The following is an 18,334-nucleotide window of genomic DNA, read 5'->3' on the forward strand; positions in this document are numbered from 1 at the left end:
CAATTACCCCTATGATTAGTGTCTACGGGAATTATTCAATGCAAGGGTTGAATGCAAATGTCTACTGCACCAGTATTCGGCCACCAACGAGCGCCGCAACGTCCCCGGTGCAATTTTGCACCAACAGTGTAGAGCGCGATGCATTTTCAGCGGCCTTGCACACGCATTGACATTGAGCACGCATATCGTGCAGTGTGACTGCGACCGAGCAAAATGCTCCTCCAACGAAAAAAACAATCAATGTTAATTTGAAAAATCATCAAATATCAAAGGTCGTATGAGTGTACGATCTTTGATGGTATCCACAAAAGCAAAAAAGAAAAACAAAATTTACGTACCCCCTAGGCAATTACCCCTATGATTAGTGTCTACGGGAATTATTCAATGCAAGGGTTGAATGCAAATGTCTACTGCACCAGTATTCGGCCACCAACGAGCGCCGCAACGTCCCTGGTGCAATTTTGCACCAACAGTGTAGAGCGCTATGGAACGCCATTAAGGAAACAATACAAAATTCATTTCACTCCAGCCAATATTCATTTCACTTTTAACAAATACATTTCACTCACAAACATTGATTTTACTTTTTATAAAAATACATTTCACTTTTCACAATAATACATTTCACTTTTAAATTAAAATTCATTTCACTTTTCACAAAAATACATTTCACTTTTGCATTAAACTTCATCTCACTTTTCACAAAAATACATTTCACTTTTGAATTAAAATTCATTTCACTTTTCACAAAAATACATTTCACTTTTACATAAAGATTCATTTCACTTTTCATAAAAATACATTTCACTTTTAGATACAAATTCATTTCACTCTTCACAAAAATACATTTCACGTTGGCGTACCATATCACTCAGACGAAACCATTTCACTGCGCTAAAACCATTTCACTCTGATAAAACCATTTCACTCTGATGAAACCATTTCACTCTGATACAAAAAAATACGTTCCTCTTTTTTCCCGGCCAAAAGGTGGCGCCAGTCTGAGAGGAGTCACAGTGCCATGGCACTTTGTTAGCGCTGAGCTGAGGTGAATAGCCGGCCAGCTGGCCGGCTGGCTATGCATGCAGTACCTAGATTTACTGAGTAGCCAGTCAGTCGGCAAGCCCGAAAAAACCCGTCTAGAATATCCAAGTCCTCGCACGCGAGTTGACCCCGCAAGTCATAGAGAGCGCGATTGGAGAATCGTTTTGAAATGCTCATATCTTGGTCACTGAATGACGTTTTCACATGATTTTTCTTTTATTTGATAGGTAAAGGTTAAAACTTGGATGCTATCTTGTTGATTTTTCCAAGAACGACATGAAAGATTATCAACTTCGTGGCTAACTAATTGCAGATGTTCCGGAAATAATGGATACAGATATTCTTCTAAAATTCTCCTAAAAGTCTTCTTTTTCATCGTGGGGCACCAACAAAAGTTATATCATGTAAAAGGAAATTTATTCAGCTTTAAGATGATACCTAAAAGTGTAATGTGATGATTTGTAGATGGGTCAGCAGCCAGCTGATATCATAGGGATGCCATTCCTTTTTTTCTCGGCACGAAATCGCGAAGTACTGTACTGTCCCACATATAGAAATTGACGTGTGTCCTCGATGCCTTTGTACGTGTGTGTCTAACTGTATGAGCGACCCCAGCGTAAATACAAGTGGTCAGTTTCGAGCGTCTAGCTGTGATATACTGTACTTGTGTCTGTCATTAGACATTACGTACTAATTAATAGTCTACAGCATCTTGCTGGGCCTCTCTCTCTCTCTCTCCCCCTCTTTTTTGATTATATGTCTTGTTCTTGTTATTCATAATACAATGTATGTTTGTTTTGTTTGCTTTTGTCCACCCTTCTGATTTCGTCAACAGGAAGTGTCTGATTCTCAGTTTCATTCTGCCATCAATCATTCACATCACTCTCTCTCAATTCAAAGCATCCTAAGCATCCACTCAAATACATTATAACCACTACTTATACCGTTCACTCCGCTAAAGTGAACACAGTTACATTATATCGAAATTCCGCTTACATTATCCACTTTTTTTTTACATGCTTGGTTATAACAACATTTTGATATAACAAAAGAAAGCTGTTGATCCCAAGGACTTCACTACATTACTTCACTCTATTACTATAGGCCTACCTAACATTTTGATATAACAAAAGAAAGCTGTTGATCCCAAGGACTTCACTACATTACTTCACTCTATTACTATAGGCCTACCTAACTAGGCAGAGAAATTTACATACATTATTGCACGTGCCATTCTCATCAATTAATAAAATACCTTTTTTTCCATTAATAACAACAGAGAAAGGAGCACAATCCACAAGTTTTTTTCTTTATAAATGTATATACATCTCCATATATATATATATATATATATATTTATTTATTTATTTATTTATTACATGTAAGTGTTGAAAGAACAAACTACACTGATACCGATGTTGCACAAACATGAAACAGTTGTGAATATGGCTTGAATGTTATGTAAGTGAATAAAATCAAGCAAGACTACCACAAATGTTTTGAGGCAATACTCTGTAAATTACATGCCATCTACACTTTTGGCAAGGTTTCACTCAAATGATACATGTACAGATATAACTTCATTAATAGTTCAAACTGCATGAATGTTTGAGGGTGTACAAATGCCCTTGAGTACTCTGAAGGCAGGTACACATACATGTATCTACTATAGTATTCACATCGCCAAGGTTTCACACACATGAACAGAGGGTGACAGTAAACTGGCAGCTGCAAGAGCAATTTGAAGGTGTACACGTATACATATGAAGTGTACTTACTGGAAACAAAATGAAACATGTACAAAATATATAAGCTTCATCGACAGTCCAAACAGCAGAGAATGTTTTGAAGGTGTCCATATGCCCTTAAATACTTTGAAGGCAAGTACAATGTATCTATTGGTCACACTGCCAATGTTTCAAACACATGAACTGGCAGCTGCATCAACAATTCAGAAGTGTACATACTACATATGAAGCAGGGGCGGATCCAGGAATTCCGTAAAGAGGGGACGCGTTTACAAAATTAAAGGGGGGTGCAAGCACCCTCCCCCATTTTTTTCTTTTAATTTCTTTTGTTTAAACAAAAAATAAAGGGGGGCGTGTGCCAGTTGCGGTCCTAACTGGATCCGCCAATGTATGAAGTACACTTACTGGAAACTAAACAGATAAAAAAATTAAAGTAACTTTAAAACATCAATATTACTGGAAATCGAAGCAGACAGATTAGATTTGGCCTTATAGCATCTTGCAAAACATCTATGTGAAGAAATCTTTCATTCCCAACTTTAGCATTGACTGTATATAATCTTATCTGAAATGTCGAAAGGCAAACTAATCATCCCAACATCTCTGTCAACTGAATACACATGTATCAGTACATGTACACAAGCAGTATCATACACATTTAAAATATCCGTGTGTCACTCTCTTCATGGTTATGACTGAGTGAATGATACAAATGTGTATTCGAACCCCTTACCAGTAACAACACTCGACAACCCTGGGGTAGACTACAGGCCAACATGAAACCCCCCAGGTGTTATAAAAATCTGCTCATCTTACCTTTCACAAGGTCCACAATTTTTCTTTATAGGTATCTAATAAGACCATGCCCGTTCAATGCGAACATGTTCAAAATTTTGGTTGATTTGGAAGAAGTACTAATGTAATGTATCATCTATCTAACTGTTGTGTCAAAATCTTCATCTTCCTTATCCCTTCTTGACCGTTCAATTCCTTTTGGTGACATACCTTGTGTATCTTCCCGATCGAACAGAATTCTTACATCTTTGAAACCTCTTCTGAAATGGGTCACAACCAAAATATTAGCAATAAAACATGCATACATGTACTAACTAAACCTCTTATAGTGCTTCAGTGATGATGTACAAATTAAATTCATACCTTCAACGTCCAGATACTACTTCATACTGTACAATGTACTTGCTTCCATAACATTTATCAAGAATATCATGAAGGATAATATTTAGTTTAATCAGGGCTCATAATTCTGCCATCTGTACAAACTCCAAAGTAATTTAAATGCACATAATTTAACATATACTATCTTGCATAGTTCCACACATTGATGTATCTGTAATGGTTGAACTTCACATTTACTACAACAACCGTGCTTTTCAAAGAATATACATGTACATCCTCTTTACTAAAAATGTTACCGTAAAGATGAGTGAAGTTGATATACAGTAACATACTGTAATATGTTACAATTGTATATCAACTTCATTCTTCCTATTGTATCATATCACATATTTAGCACCTTTCTGAGGTAGGTTATCATGATCACATACTGCACTAGGTTTTTCAATGAAATGAAAAAGTTGACAGGTGTACTAATCAGTTGTTTCTATTCTTGTGAGGAAGTCACTCAGCGCTTGCAAAACAGCAGTGCTCTCCTTGATAAAAATCTGTCAGAGATTGAATGGTACGTGTGCATCCAAGAAAACAAAATACACTATAGAACTGACAGTGTAGATCTCCTCGTTTATGTCATGCAGATTTTCCTGGAGGCCACAGAGAAGAGAATCACCTTAAATATGCATGTTCCATCGGTGTGATGTCAGGTACTGGGGATACCTACATATACAATGTGACACAAATAGAGAAAATTAATCATAGATGATATTATAAACCATTATTCACAATAACATGTCCGAAAACATTATGTTGGAGTAAACCCCAATTCAAGCAGAGAGAAACTACAGACATGCACTGTACTATGGTAAACATATGAAGAGTCTGTTCGCAAAAACCGGTAAGTCCATTTTTGAAGATTTTCAAGTACGGTCTCTGTCATAAAGTACAAAATAACACCTTTTAAATGAGATATTGGTCACTACATATAAAAGGGCATTTTTGAAATTATGGTCAAAAGAAGCAAAAATTTTCTTAGTATTCTCTTTATTTTTCCTGACCTTTAATCGCAAATATCTCCATTTGGCAAATATGGACTTATCGGTTTTTGCGAACAAACTCTTCATATTATTCTGAGAATAATTGCATTCATTCAGACATCCTCGTAAACTTTATTGTTACAAATTGTAGATGCGGAAGACTAATAATACATCTCTATATTTACCGACAACCTGTATACCAACTTGAAAAATTCAAATAGCCTGGTACTCTATTAGTGTTAACATTGCAGCCGGGTCAACTCTTAAACATGTCATGAAAATTATGTTTACATCAAATACTAGAATCGCTCTTGTGCCTTCTTTCTCCATGCGAAAGAAAAAAACTAATAATAATAATAATATTGAATCTATACTGTTCTTGTTTGTATTAAGTGATGAGTAGGTGCCTACATCATATAATAATTAACTGCTAAGAGATGAAGACTAAGACCCTGTTTATTATAGACAGCATACACATTGTACACTGTACAATTTTTGTGAATAAGTTGTAAATTCAAATTTACAAATTGCCATCGCCACATACAATTGTAGGCCTACCGCCACCGGCCTACACTGACTCACTGTACACTGGACACAAAGCCATCAGAAATACATACACCCTGGGAGACACTCCCCTTGCATCTGTATCAGATCTCCGGTATCTAAGGTTAACTTTTTCATCCAACCTATCCTGGCAAAGTCACATCAACAACATCACATCCCGGGCCAATCGGATGCTAGGACTAGTCAGCAGAAACCTACGAAAGACCTCGCAAAGGATCCGCCAACAAGCATACTTCTCCCTAGTGAGACCACACCTAGAATACTGCAGCTCAGTCTGGAACCCACATACAAACAAACACATTTCCCAAATAGAAGCCATCCAAAGGCGAGCGGCAAGATTCACCCTCCAGAGGTATTACTGTCCAGACAGTGTCTCTGCCATGATTGAACAGCTTAAATGGGAAAGTCTGGAGAGGAGAAGAAATGCTGCTAGCCTCTTCCTCATGTACAAGATTCAGCACAACATGGCAGCCATCAATGCACAGCACTACACATCACCCATGATTGTTAGCAACACACGACAGTACCATCCAAACAAGTTGCTGGCAATTCCTACCCGAACCCAATTCTATCGGAACTCATTTTTTCCACGTACAGTAACTGCTTGGAATGGGCTTCCTAAAAACGCCCTTGAAGCCACTTCATTGGAGGCCTTTAAGGGAGCTCTTCCACTCAGCATCTAGACTGAGGAACAAGATTTTTACTCGCACCATATATTTTTAATGCACCAACAAGCATGCACTGCAAATGAGCACCTAAGTTCAACTCCTTAGCACTACATCCTGACTTATGGATCCTGCTGAGTATCTTCGTAGAAGTAGAAGTGTACACAACACACGATATCACGAAGTTCCAATTGAGCGAATGAACAACGCTAATTTCAATATATGGGACTGACCCTGCACCTCCGCAGAGATCGTCAACAACGGTGCATTTACGGTCCGAAAAAGTCCCCGTCCGCACTAGATGCGATCACTGCGTAAAGCACGAAGTATTGCCGACCTGATGAACAAAAAGTCACATCAATCCCCTTTTTAGATGGGTCAGCAGCCAGCTATAAACACGGGAATGTTTTGAAAGAGGAAAAATACTATGTCAACTTCGAGATACTAGTAAACGGCAAAAAAATACTCATTTTGAACAGGAAAAAATAGCATGTCGATCACAAGAAGTCAGACATCAAACTTACCCCACAACATCGCTGTTGAAAAGCGTTGTAAAACACACGTTAATCATTCAGCAAGTCAGGCGTAGATTCAATTCTCGATGTAGTATGCATGTAACGGCACGAGCGTGCATGTGAGTGAGGCCGAGGCGAGGACCGTCGACTGCTAGCTCGCCTCGCGTCGCTTCCGCGCCAGCGTAGCGCGCTAAATCTAGGTACTGCATAGCCAGCCGGCCAGCTGGCCGGCCGGCCACTCACCTCAGCTCAGTGCTAAGTGCCATGGCACTGTGACTCCTCTCAGACTGGCGCCACCTTTTGGCCGGGAAAAAAGAGGAACGTATTTTTTTTGTATCAGAGTGAAATGGTTTTATCAGAGTGAAATGGTTTTATCAGAGTGAAATGGTTTTAGCGCAGTGAAATGGTTTCGTCTGAGTGATATGGTACGCCAAAGTGAAATGTATTTTTGTGAAGAGTGAAATGAATTTGTATTTAAAAGTGAAATGTATTTTTGTGAAAAGTGAAATGAATCTTTATGTAAAAGTGAAATGTATTTTTGTGAAAAGTGAAATGAATCTTTATGTAAAAGTGAAATGTATTTTTGTGAAAAGTGAAATGAATTTTAATTCAAAAGTGAAATGTATTTTTGTGAAAAGTGAGATGAAGTTTAATTCAAAAGTGAAATGTATTTTTGTGAAAAGTGAAATGAATTTTAATTTAAAAGTGAAATGTATTATTGTGAAAAGTGAAATGTATTTTTATAAAAAGTAAAATCAATGTTTGTGAGTGAAATGTATTTGTTAAAAGTGAAATGAATATTGGCTGGAGTGAAATGAATTTTGTATTGTTTCCTTAATGGCGTTCCATAGAGCGCGATGCATTTTCAGCGGCCTTGCACACGCATTGACATTGAGCACGCATATCGTGCAGTGTGACTGCGACCGAGCAAAATGCTCCTCCAACGAAAAAAACAATCAATGTTAGTTTGAAAAATCATCAAAATACGGGCCAGTTTGTGATGACGGAGAACGAACTTTCATAAATCTAGAAGGACATAGTCCCTCAAATAGGCCTAAACGTAAATTTCGGAATTCTTACGAACATTTGAGCAGCGAAGTCGGATCGTTGGGGAGTTTATGTGTTCGTATGGTAGCGGAAAATCGCAAAGTGAGAAACGGGAAATTTTCGGAATGGTCACTATACCATGGGGTCAAAACTTCAAGGTCACACAGAATTTGCAAGGGTCAACCGATTATCACCAAAATCTAATCGATTCTTTCCTGTCATTATCCAAACATTCCCTGAACATTTCGTGCAAATCCGTTTACCCGTTCTCTTGTTATCTTGTACACAAACAAACAAACAAACAAACAAACAAACAAACATACAAACAAACAAACAAACAAACAAAAAAAACAAACAAACAAACAAACAAACAAACAAACAAACATACGGAACCCTTTACATAACCCCCTGCCGATTTTCATCGGCGTGGGTAATAATGAGAAATGTAAGAGCATGCACTTCACATGTTTAGGATAAATCGCCAATCAAGAGGGCAACTTGCAGTAGTCACGATCCCACAACAATCTACATGCGTTGTAGGCAACATTATGATAGAAAAAAAACCCCAGACAGAAGGTATTCTGCTGATGTTTTCTTTGTGAAGTTATTACTCGCCTTGTCAATGCTTGTGAAGCTAACAAGAAAATATGCAAGAAAACATACTCGTGTTGATAACGAGATGGTTTTTTTGTGGAGCTGATAACGCCATTTACATGTAAGCATTTTCCTTTTCTCCCCTTTTCTTGTTGTAAGCACTAGTTGAACACTACTTTTCTTCCCCCCCCCCCCCCATCTCTCCCTCTCTTTCTCTTTCTGCCAAGCCCTTGCCATCTTCTCTCCGGAAGATACCATATCACATGGCGGATTGACGCATTTCCATTCAAAGGATGCGACCGGGGCTATCACCTTGGCGACGCAAATTAAGCAACTCCTTAAAGAGGTATGAGAAATATTACCAACCTACCTCAGACTCAAACCTACCTCAAAGTCTCTGGTGACCTGTAATTAAACGTCAGGATATACCCACGCACGACCACTCTTACTCATTCTTTTGCGATTTCTAGACTATTATGCGGAAATCTCTCCAGTTTTGTTCCATCTTTTTTTTAAGGTAGATAGACAGATAAATCGCAAAGATTGGAAGTGGTTGATAATAGTCATTAGCCATCGGATATACACGGACGAAGACTTATTATACAACTCTATACTGAAACTTAAAGGGAAATTCTTCAGCTTAGTCTTGGGTATGAAAATAAATAGAATACTATATATAGTAGAGTGTGATTACAGAAAGAAATTCAATGATGTACATATATTGTTGTAAGTCTTTCTAGTCATAACTATATTCACATTCACAGTGACTTGAAGAGAATGATGATAAAAAACAAAACAAAAACAAAATGCAAGAATGCAAGCGCAGTCTTGGTTACGTGGATACAGAGCGATAAATGCCTCCCAGGTCCGGATCCTAAACGACAGTATGTAGATGACTCACTATCATTCAATCTTTACATAATCATTATCTGTTGTTGTTGTTCTTGTTCTTGTTCGGAACCGTCTGCCATTCCTCAGACGTTTACTCTGATTTATCGTTTTCTTCTCCTAAAAGAAAAGAAAATTACCTTCTTTTCAGGGTAATTATAACTCCCTCTTATGATCACCAAATTGATATAAGAAAAAAAAATGAAATGAAATGATACAAAACTGTCGAAAACTTGTTGGTGCTAGAACTAATTCGACACAGTCATGAGATGACAGTGTCGGGATACAAACATGTTGAGTCTTAAATGTAGGCAATAAAATGGTATAGGAGAAGCGCAACTGTACCAAATAAAAGGTTGTGTTTTTTTTTTTTTCAAGCTTACAGAATCTGTGAAGCGCTAGTTTTATTGGCCCGGTTCGTAATTATGATTTCAATGATTCTGTGTTAACGAAAGTTAAGACTGTATATGATAATCATAAATTAATTGTATACAGATTACTATCCTGTAATGTTTGTTGTTTGTTCTGAGTATTGACTCGCACGACTTGGTATGGATGCAATAAATGGAGGGTAAGATTTAATCGTGTGGACAAGTGTTGTCCTTTGGGAACCGTATGACGCTGAAAATAATTTCATTACGTATTTTCATTCTCTATTGCTTGAAATAAGTTGATTGATATTTAGAATCTTTCTTAAAAAAGAAAGACCTTTGATGATTTATGTCGCTAGACTTCTTTCCCTTGTCATTAGTCGTAAATTGAATTATGAAGTATCCTCTCATCAGTCAAAAATTATTATGGAAGAGTCGACAAAGTTTCCGTCGTTATTACAGAGTTTGGTTTACAATACGTTTGCTTGCTGTTTACAAATTGGCTGTAGACCCTTCATCATATGACTAGACGTGTGTGTACTATCGATGCATTTCTTCGACCTTATTCTTGAAGTTATTGTTACTACTTTTATCATTATTATTATCATTTATTTATTAATAGTATTATTATTATTGTTGTTATCATTATTATTATTATTATTATCATTATTATTGTTATTGTTTACTTATTTATCTATTTATTTACTTATTCATTTATTTGACCAGATAAAGAAAATGCATATTATGATAAACATTACAAACATAAAACAAATATAATAGAGTGAACATTACAAAAGGATATGTTGTATAAATGCTATACATGTTAGTACATGTAACACAATGGGGAATGATAGAGAGATGGTGACAACGTGTGGGTCAGGGCATACATTAAAAAATAGTAAAGACATAATTGTTTTTGCTATTTTATGTAGGCATGGGCATTGCGTGAGCCCACACATATTGCCCCCAAGGAACATTGATAAAATACATGCATATTCTTTGTTACTTTAATGTCATCTCTTGATTTTGTTTGATTCGTTGTTGTTGTTGTTGTTTAGTTGCTCGTTAGTTCAATTTGTCAATATATAAAAAGATACCCGTTTTCGGCTGTTTCCTTCCCCCACCATTCTAACAGCCCCCCCCCCCCCCCCCCATCCTACGTGTAACTAATATCAAATATTGTAAAATATTTTGTGCCTTCAGTAAGACCTGGGCCCCATTTCATAAAAGAAGTTAGGATGGCAACTCTTGCTGGAATGGCAACTTCCAATGGCAACAGCCAATCAGGAAGCTGGATTCTTGTCATTACTATGACAATTGCCATTCCAGCAAGAGTTGCTATCATATCAACTTTTTATGAAATAGGGCCCTGCTCCTGCAGATTTTGAAAATGATATTCAACAGGTATACCAAGAAAACTGCATTTAAATTAATAAACTTGTAAAATAAAGGAATCGAGGCTTTAATCGTTTATTTAGACATGTTTGCCAAAGTTCGTCTGAACGGGACAATTGATTAATTTATTTTGAGCTATTATCATTTTGTCGTACAAAATCATATGACAGGATGAGAGGGGCCGGGGAGGAGGTATAAAAGTCTGTACCCACCTCCCCTTCGAGGACAAGTTCTCTTTTTCGCACAACACCTCTTTTTTTTTCCAGCCACAGTTATAGGACCCTTTAGTAACCGCATACGGATATTCATAGTTTTATACTCAAGATAGTAAATCAGTGGTTCCTATTTAGCTCTAACAAAATAAATTCTCTAGTTAGCGCTTTTTACTTTGAGATGTGTTTTTGACCTATAGAGTATTGTAATAACAGTATTATATACTCTTGGGTTTTTGATAACATCTCTTTAAAATCCTTGCATTTCATAAATAGAAAATACAACTTTTTCTTTGATCACATCAATTGGAACATTGAAAGACTTGTCTACTAAACAATTGAAATAGTCGTTTTCCTCCGTGAAGTTAAATTGAAACGTCTCATGCAGATAGGATGAACGTATAATATACGTTGGAAAAATTTATAGTAATCACATGCACTGTATCCGAGTAGACGCCAGTGACAATGGGGGTATTCCTACCTAATGTTGTTTTTTGTCTAACCAATAGCTGGCGCTATGCGATGTCAGTCGTGGGAAGTCAAAGGAAAATGGCGGAACACATGGCGGTTAATTTAGGTGAGCAGTGAGTAATTGATATGGTGTCGTTTTGTGGAGCATGATGAGTCGGAAATTACAATGTTTGAGAGGGAATAACACTTACAATAGCTTTTGATTCAAATGCTGATGATCGAGTGTGGTGAAGTGAATGTGCATTTCCTATGTGGTATTACGAGAGATAACCCCGGCGCGGGGCGCTGTAGCCAGACGTGTTGGGGTCGCTGCTGCGGTTAGAGAGATGGTAGCCACAGCACAGTGCCAGTGGACACAGTCCATACGCATGTGTCTTAATTGAGTTGAGGGGAATATACCGTGTCTTGACCATTCATATAATACCTCATACCTGTACGCTGTAGCATACAATGTAAGGAGAAAAAACGATGAGAATGTTTTATGAAGTGGAGAGTGCGAGACCATTTTAAGAAGATGAAGTTGTCTAGGATTTTTCCACTAGAATGGAAGAAAAACTAACGTTACATGTATGATGGGGGGTTGTGTTTCCGGACACTTAACGTCTACTCTTAAGTTCGCGCGTGAAAACTAATCTATTTTACATAGAATATGCACCCTTCTTTACCTCAAAGACTTGATATAGACTCCTCATATACTAGACAACACACTGTAAAAACGGCGTGAGAATTCCTGGGTGCATCATTTTCATTACAGACGCACTTACAATACGCGTCCGGTCTCACAACCTGTCGCTGTCCGGTCCCACAACGCTTGGTCATACATGTAGAGTCAGTGACTTTTTTGGTTTATGAACACTTGATGAATATGACAATGTCAATGATTGATGGTGGTGATGTGATAAATGTCAGGAGCCTAGGGCCTACATAATTTCCATGATGTTGATGTGGCTGTTACTGGTTACTAACTGACTGACTGCCACTTGCACCCCAACAGCACGTTCTGCGGGGTTAGGACAAGGGGCGGGGTCCGGGGAACTGTGCACGTACGATACATCAACATGGAGCATATATGCATTGTAACGTTAATAGTATTGTAGTGCACAGCTCCCCTTTGTCCTAACCCTGGGGCGCTGCCACCAAATTTGCGGCTGACATGCAAGTGTACACCTGAATTGATTACTAGCTCTGTTCGTGTTGAGATCTTGCAGGCGCAGGCTTAGCATCAGGTCTATGTTGTGCTACATACATGTAGCTCTCCAGCCTTCCCGGCTTGCGGCTCCCATCGAGCAAACCATATCTATACATTGTATATGTGACCCTGCATCACAAAACCAAGAAAAGTCACCAGACATGGATTTTTGATTACGGAAAGATTCTGTAAGACTAAGAACAGACTCTTAAGCTTTAAAATGGTGTAAAACTCAATTCAAATGGACTCTCCTAACCTATCTGAATATTGGGAAGACAGAACACACTCTGGAAGGGTGTGAACTGAGAAAAGAGGCTCTGAAGTACAGGGTGTATTCAAGCGCCTCATCTTTACTAAGCCATGCGAGCTGTGCGATGAACAGGACATAACACAGGACGTAAACCACTGGAGCAACAACAATGAAGGGATTGTCAGATTAAACTGAAATTAAGCATGCTCTATTAACACATTCTGTCCATAATAGTGCCAAAATGTGCAAAGGATATTCAAGAAATGAAAAGGGGCCTCTAAGAAGTACCTGACCACACTACCAAAAAAAAAAAAAAAAAAAAAAAAAAGGTTGTAGAAGAACTGCTGAAAACACACTTTACCATTCATTTTATGATTCCAAACTTGGGAATAATGTAGAAGAAGAACAGCTCTTACAGAAAACATGAAAAACTTAAGATTGACTTGGTTGACCCTTTTCACCCTTTTTGAGTCCTCACATAAAATCAAGGGGTTCGACTTTTTGGTGGTTTTGTGATACACGGTCACATATGATATGTCTACTAGTGAGTACTACTGATTCTCTGTGTTTTGCAGGCTCTAGATTATGGGGACCATACAAGGAGTTATATCACACCATCTCGTTGATTGTCTCAAAGCGCTGCCCAGACCCGTACCAGGAGCTTGAGGCTGTCCTCCGAAAACATAAGCCAGATCTTGTATCTCTCCTGAAGAATCCGGTATGGCCAAGACTCTATTTCTCCCTCAAATTGGCAATATTCAAAACATTTCATTTTGTTTTTGTGCAGATTTTATAACTTAATCTAGTTCCATCTAATCTTTCCTTAGTTATGAGATACACAGCCAAATTCAGAGGTGCCAATTTAAATGTTTTATGACATACAAATGCATGTTGATTTGTATTGATTCATGATACCTTCACTTCAACATTACTTTTGCGGTGACACAAATATCTACAAACAATCCATATATATTTTTGAATAATTTTTCTTCTATTTTTCTTCAGATTACTTGAATACGCCAACCAAAAAAAAAAAACACACACACAAAACAAACCTTCCAAACCAAGATTCTGGTTGTGACCTCATCTGTCAATCATTGCTAAAGTACTAATATGATTAACAAAAGACATTGGAATGCACCCTCCCCGAGACCGAGCATAACTTGGATGTTCCCTCATCATGTCTTTCGTTAGTCGCTTTGATATCACAGAAATATGCAAGTTATGCTGAGTCGTAAAACCTTTAAACTAAGGCATAATTTACCATTTGCAGATGAAATAAAAACTCAGCATTAGTGCTTCAAAGTAGTTCTTAAATGTGAGTTAGGGGTAAAAACAACCAATGTACAAATTTGAATAAGTATAATCAATGTAATAGATACATGTATTGTTAAATATACAAAATGTGAACAATAGTTATAATAAAAATGTTTCCTGACTAAACCATCTACAGTTATATGGTTTATGGAGAAGAATAGGAATTGATCTCCTTATATTTTAGGTTTAATTGCACAATTTTTATATGGTAGGATGTTTTGTGATACAACTGACCTATATCAAATGTGATATCTTGAACATTTTTTTTTTAAATCACTGTTCCCAATGGTAAACAGGACCTGTAAGGGTGATCAGTGAATTTCCACCAGAACTTGATGGGTGAGATCTTATGTTCCAATTGTTCTCTTCAGGCCAAGAATGCCCAGCACAGAGAACAGGTCAAGAAGGCAGATGTGGAGGGCATCATGGTATTGGGTCAGGCCACGAGTCGTCTCCTGCCCAGGCAACTCATCAAGGAATCTCTCATTGTGAGCGACCTGTTTGACTTGAATGAATATGCTGCAGTTGAACTTCTTCTCGCCGGTAAGTCATCAACATTATGCTGCATGGTTTTCAGATCTTCTTCGGCCCTTTATTGATCATACGTGTCACAGACTACCTTTGTGCATATATGACACAAAGAAATTCACAAACCAGCCAGAAATATACAAGACGGCTGTCAGATTGTTCATATGTTTCATGAGTAAAGTGTTGCCACATCCATTTTTCATTCATTTACCAATGTGATTAGTGTATTTCCGTGAAAAACATATATTACTAGCTTTGTAAGCTAATGATTAATGGTGTGAATAGTTTTTACACTAAGTGTATTATGAGATACTAAAATCGTAATACTCGCTGGATATTTAGTACAGTGTACTGTGTGTAATGTAAAATAGTACTGTGATGACATGATGCCAGAATAATTTTCATTGTAAAAATAATGGTTATGTTCTTAATGTGATGCCGTATTTCATTTTCACATGTTCTTCAACTAAATCATAAATTTTCAACACAAACTATGCAATGTTTAGCAGGAATAGAAAACAAGATAGTACCAACAAAGCCACAGGGTTGAAATAGACAGTTGTAATCAAGATGTAAAGCACCTCATGATGCCTTGTAGCTATGCTTCATTGAAAAATTGACCACCAAAATGTAAACCAAATCATGTTTGTGCCAAATTTCCCCATTTTACCAGGTGACCAGCAGCAGCCCCATTTCCCAGGGCTGACCCGTGGTCGTGTGGCTGTTGTGCTTTACTACGACGGCCGATGCAGCTTGATCAACGCTCTCCAGCTCCTGATCCAGGCCAGGCAGGGACGGACGTGGACCTTTGACCTGGAAGCAGAAGTGGTTACCCTGGCAACCTCATTTACCAATGACCTTATTTCCGAGGGCCTAGTTAGGAAGGTGCTGGACTTTCTGAAGGAGGTGGACATTAACAAGGAGGTGAATGAATTGGCCAAAGAGAGGACGACCCTAGGTGACTCCACACACAAACATGATGTAAGTTCATAGTAACACATTCCAAGTCCCATTCTAATATCTTTGCGAGTATATCCTGTTGTATCTAAAACATAAGTCTCAGATGGGCCACAGATTCATCTTCCACCATTTGGAATTTGCTTGCAATATATCGAAAGGCTCTGCCTAAAAGCCTGTCTGGCTGACGCGATTTTCTAGAATGATGAGTTAGTTTGAAGCATTTTGACATCAAAATAGTGAAATAATGAAAATCATTGTAATCAATTTTGAAAAATCACATAGCAACCACGATCGGGAATGCTCTGAGATTGCAATACTACTGGTGTACCTTTTGTGGTAATATTTCGTATTATCGTCATTACCCAAATGAAGTTGTGTTATCATGGTGTTATTTCACACATTTCTTTTTCATAGATCTTCATTTTAGATCAGAAATCAATAGTTTCTGCAGTCATATGGAAACTATGTTTTACATCTAAACAGGAACGAGCACTGTCCTCTGTTAGTAAAATGAAACAAAAGAGTTTGAAGGAGACTTTATCTCGAACTGAAGGGCCTCCAATTTCTGGAAAAAGTATCTGACAATTGATAGCCTTGCTAAGATGTTTTTTCTTTGAATAGCTTGTAATTTGATAGTCAAAATGTAAATAATAATTTTGCTTTTGCTTTTGTTTTGTTATCTGCTCTGCTTTGCAGAGATTTCCCATTGTCAGTCTTAATCTAATTGTTTTTTTCTCCCCTTCCCACACTGGATAGTCGCAAATACAAGAGTTTCTTCGGGGTCTGCGTGTGTCGTTGGCAGACTGCCTGTACTGTCTCGCCTGCCAGACGCCGCTGAATCGCAGAGACACAATCCTCCTCGCGAAACACCTTATGGGACATGTTGAGCTAACGGCTGAAGGTACCCTCGACGAGGCTTCCATTGCACTGCTCATGGCCTTCCTCTACAGCATCGACATCGGCAACATCGAGCAGCGGCCAGAGGACAGGGACGGTGAGCCTGAAAGTTTGTGACCAGGAATCTAGTAAAACACCCACTTTCAAAACATCATAGTATCTTCCTGATGATCAAGTATTTAGTCCCAAGATATATCTCTCTCATTAATTTTTCTGCTTCAGGGAGCATGTACTGAGCGTAAGGACCTAGGCTGAATTTCATACATAAACACGAGATAGACTCTCATAGTGAATAAAGCACATCTATTAAATCAACTGCACCCCTTGACTGTTCAATGCCTGAAGAGTTTTCAACTATTTTTTTTTTTCAGAATTCTTACGTAGTTCACATACAAATGCTGAAATAGAGCTAAATTATATGACAAGCCCACCCCTTGCACGAAAAGATTGGTTTGGAATAAAATGAAGTCAAGGAGAAATTATTGCAGCTATGAGCAGAATTTTCATTCATAGAGCGTGTTTCTACTGGGGACACCTCGCATCGCCTCGCATCACCTAGAATTTTCATCGCTCAGTAGAAACACGCTCATAGATAACAACCCAATAAACAGCTTAGACAACCACCCATATGAATGTCTTTGTGCTTACCATGTCTGAATCATTCATTAATATTTCAGTCCTGGAGAGAAAGCTTCCCATTGTGACTGACAACCAGTACTTACCAGACATCCACAGACTCATGACCTCACTGGATGAGGATCAGTGGAAAGTGGGCGGGATCAAGGGAGTCTTGCAGCTGGCTTGGGCCCTGACGCTACGCAGTGCTGCACAGATACCAGAACTGGCAGGTAGGCTGATACTGGATTTTACACCAGAGTAGGACAGAGTACAAGTTATTTGCTTTGTGCTTGTAATCTAATCTGGGTCTTAAAACACCTACACCCTGTAGAGACAAATGCACAGTGTTGTTTGATGTTTGGGAAATAGACCTTGTTCCCTCAAAATATGTCAAATTGTTGGGCATGAGAATAGATGAAGTTAACCATCATCAAAGCACAAGTATCAACTTATGTTCTACGAAATCTTTTTGTTGATTCACTTGATCAAAGTAATGAAGAAACTCACATTTCTTTGATGTGATGTAACTAGCTGTCATGATAAATGTACATTTAATTTTTCAGTGTTCTTAGTTGAGTGTATTCTACTTGCATGGGCAATCTCTCTAGTCGTCCAGTTTCATGTGGTATAAGAGAAAAAAGTAAAACAGCTTGCCCTTCACCTTATCAGAATTCAGCAGAATGGCTCACATTTGATTTTGTGTGAGGTAAAATGAAAGACACATTATCCCTGAATGAGGAGAAAGAGGAATATGTGGCATCTACCATTATGGAGGCAAGCTATTTTGTAATAAGGTTTGGATGTACAGTCAAACCTGTCTATAGTGGCCACTCAAGGAAGATGAAGAAAAAAGTGGCTGTTATAGACAAGTGACCACTAGACAGGGTTTTCCC

At 38.1% G+C, this 18,334-nt stretch overlaps 1 protein-coding gene across 1 annotated transcript in view; it reads left to right on the forward strand.

The window, feature by feature from the left end:
• Positions 1-11,751: 11,751 nt before the first annotated feature.
• Positions 11,752-18,334, forward strand: part of LOC139726533 (nuclear pore complex protein Nup205-like) — a 37,957-nt gene continuing 31,374 nt past the window's right edge. The window contains exons 1-6 of the mRNA XM_071637516.1: positions 11,752-11,788; positions 13,697-13,839; positions 14,810-14,981; positions 15,640-15,947; positions 16,683-16,920; positions 17,501-17,671. Of these exons, the coding sequence (XP_071493617.1) occupies positions 11,761-11,788; positions 13,697-13,839; positions 14,810-14,981; positions 15,640-15,947; positions 16,683-16,920; positions 17,501-17,671 (1,060 nt within the window). The 5' untranslated portion in view covers positions 11,752-11,760. The remainder of the gene's footprint in view (positions 11,789-13,696; positions 13,840-14,809; positions 14,982-15,639; positions 15,948-16,682; positions 16,921-17,500; positions 17,672-18,334) is intronic.

Source organism: Diadema antillarum, unplaced genomic scaffold, assembly GCF_040938485.1.
Source record: "Diadema antillarum isolate AM-2024a unplaced genomic scaffold, OU_Dant_1.0 seq00000089_RagTag, whole genome shotgun sequence".
NCBI lineage: Eukaryota > Metazoa > Echinodermata > Echinoidea > Diadematoida > Diadematidae > Diadema > Diadema antillarum.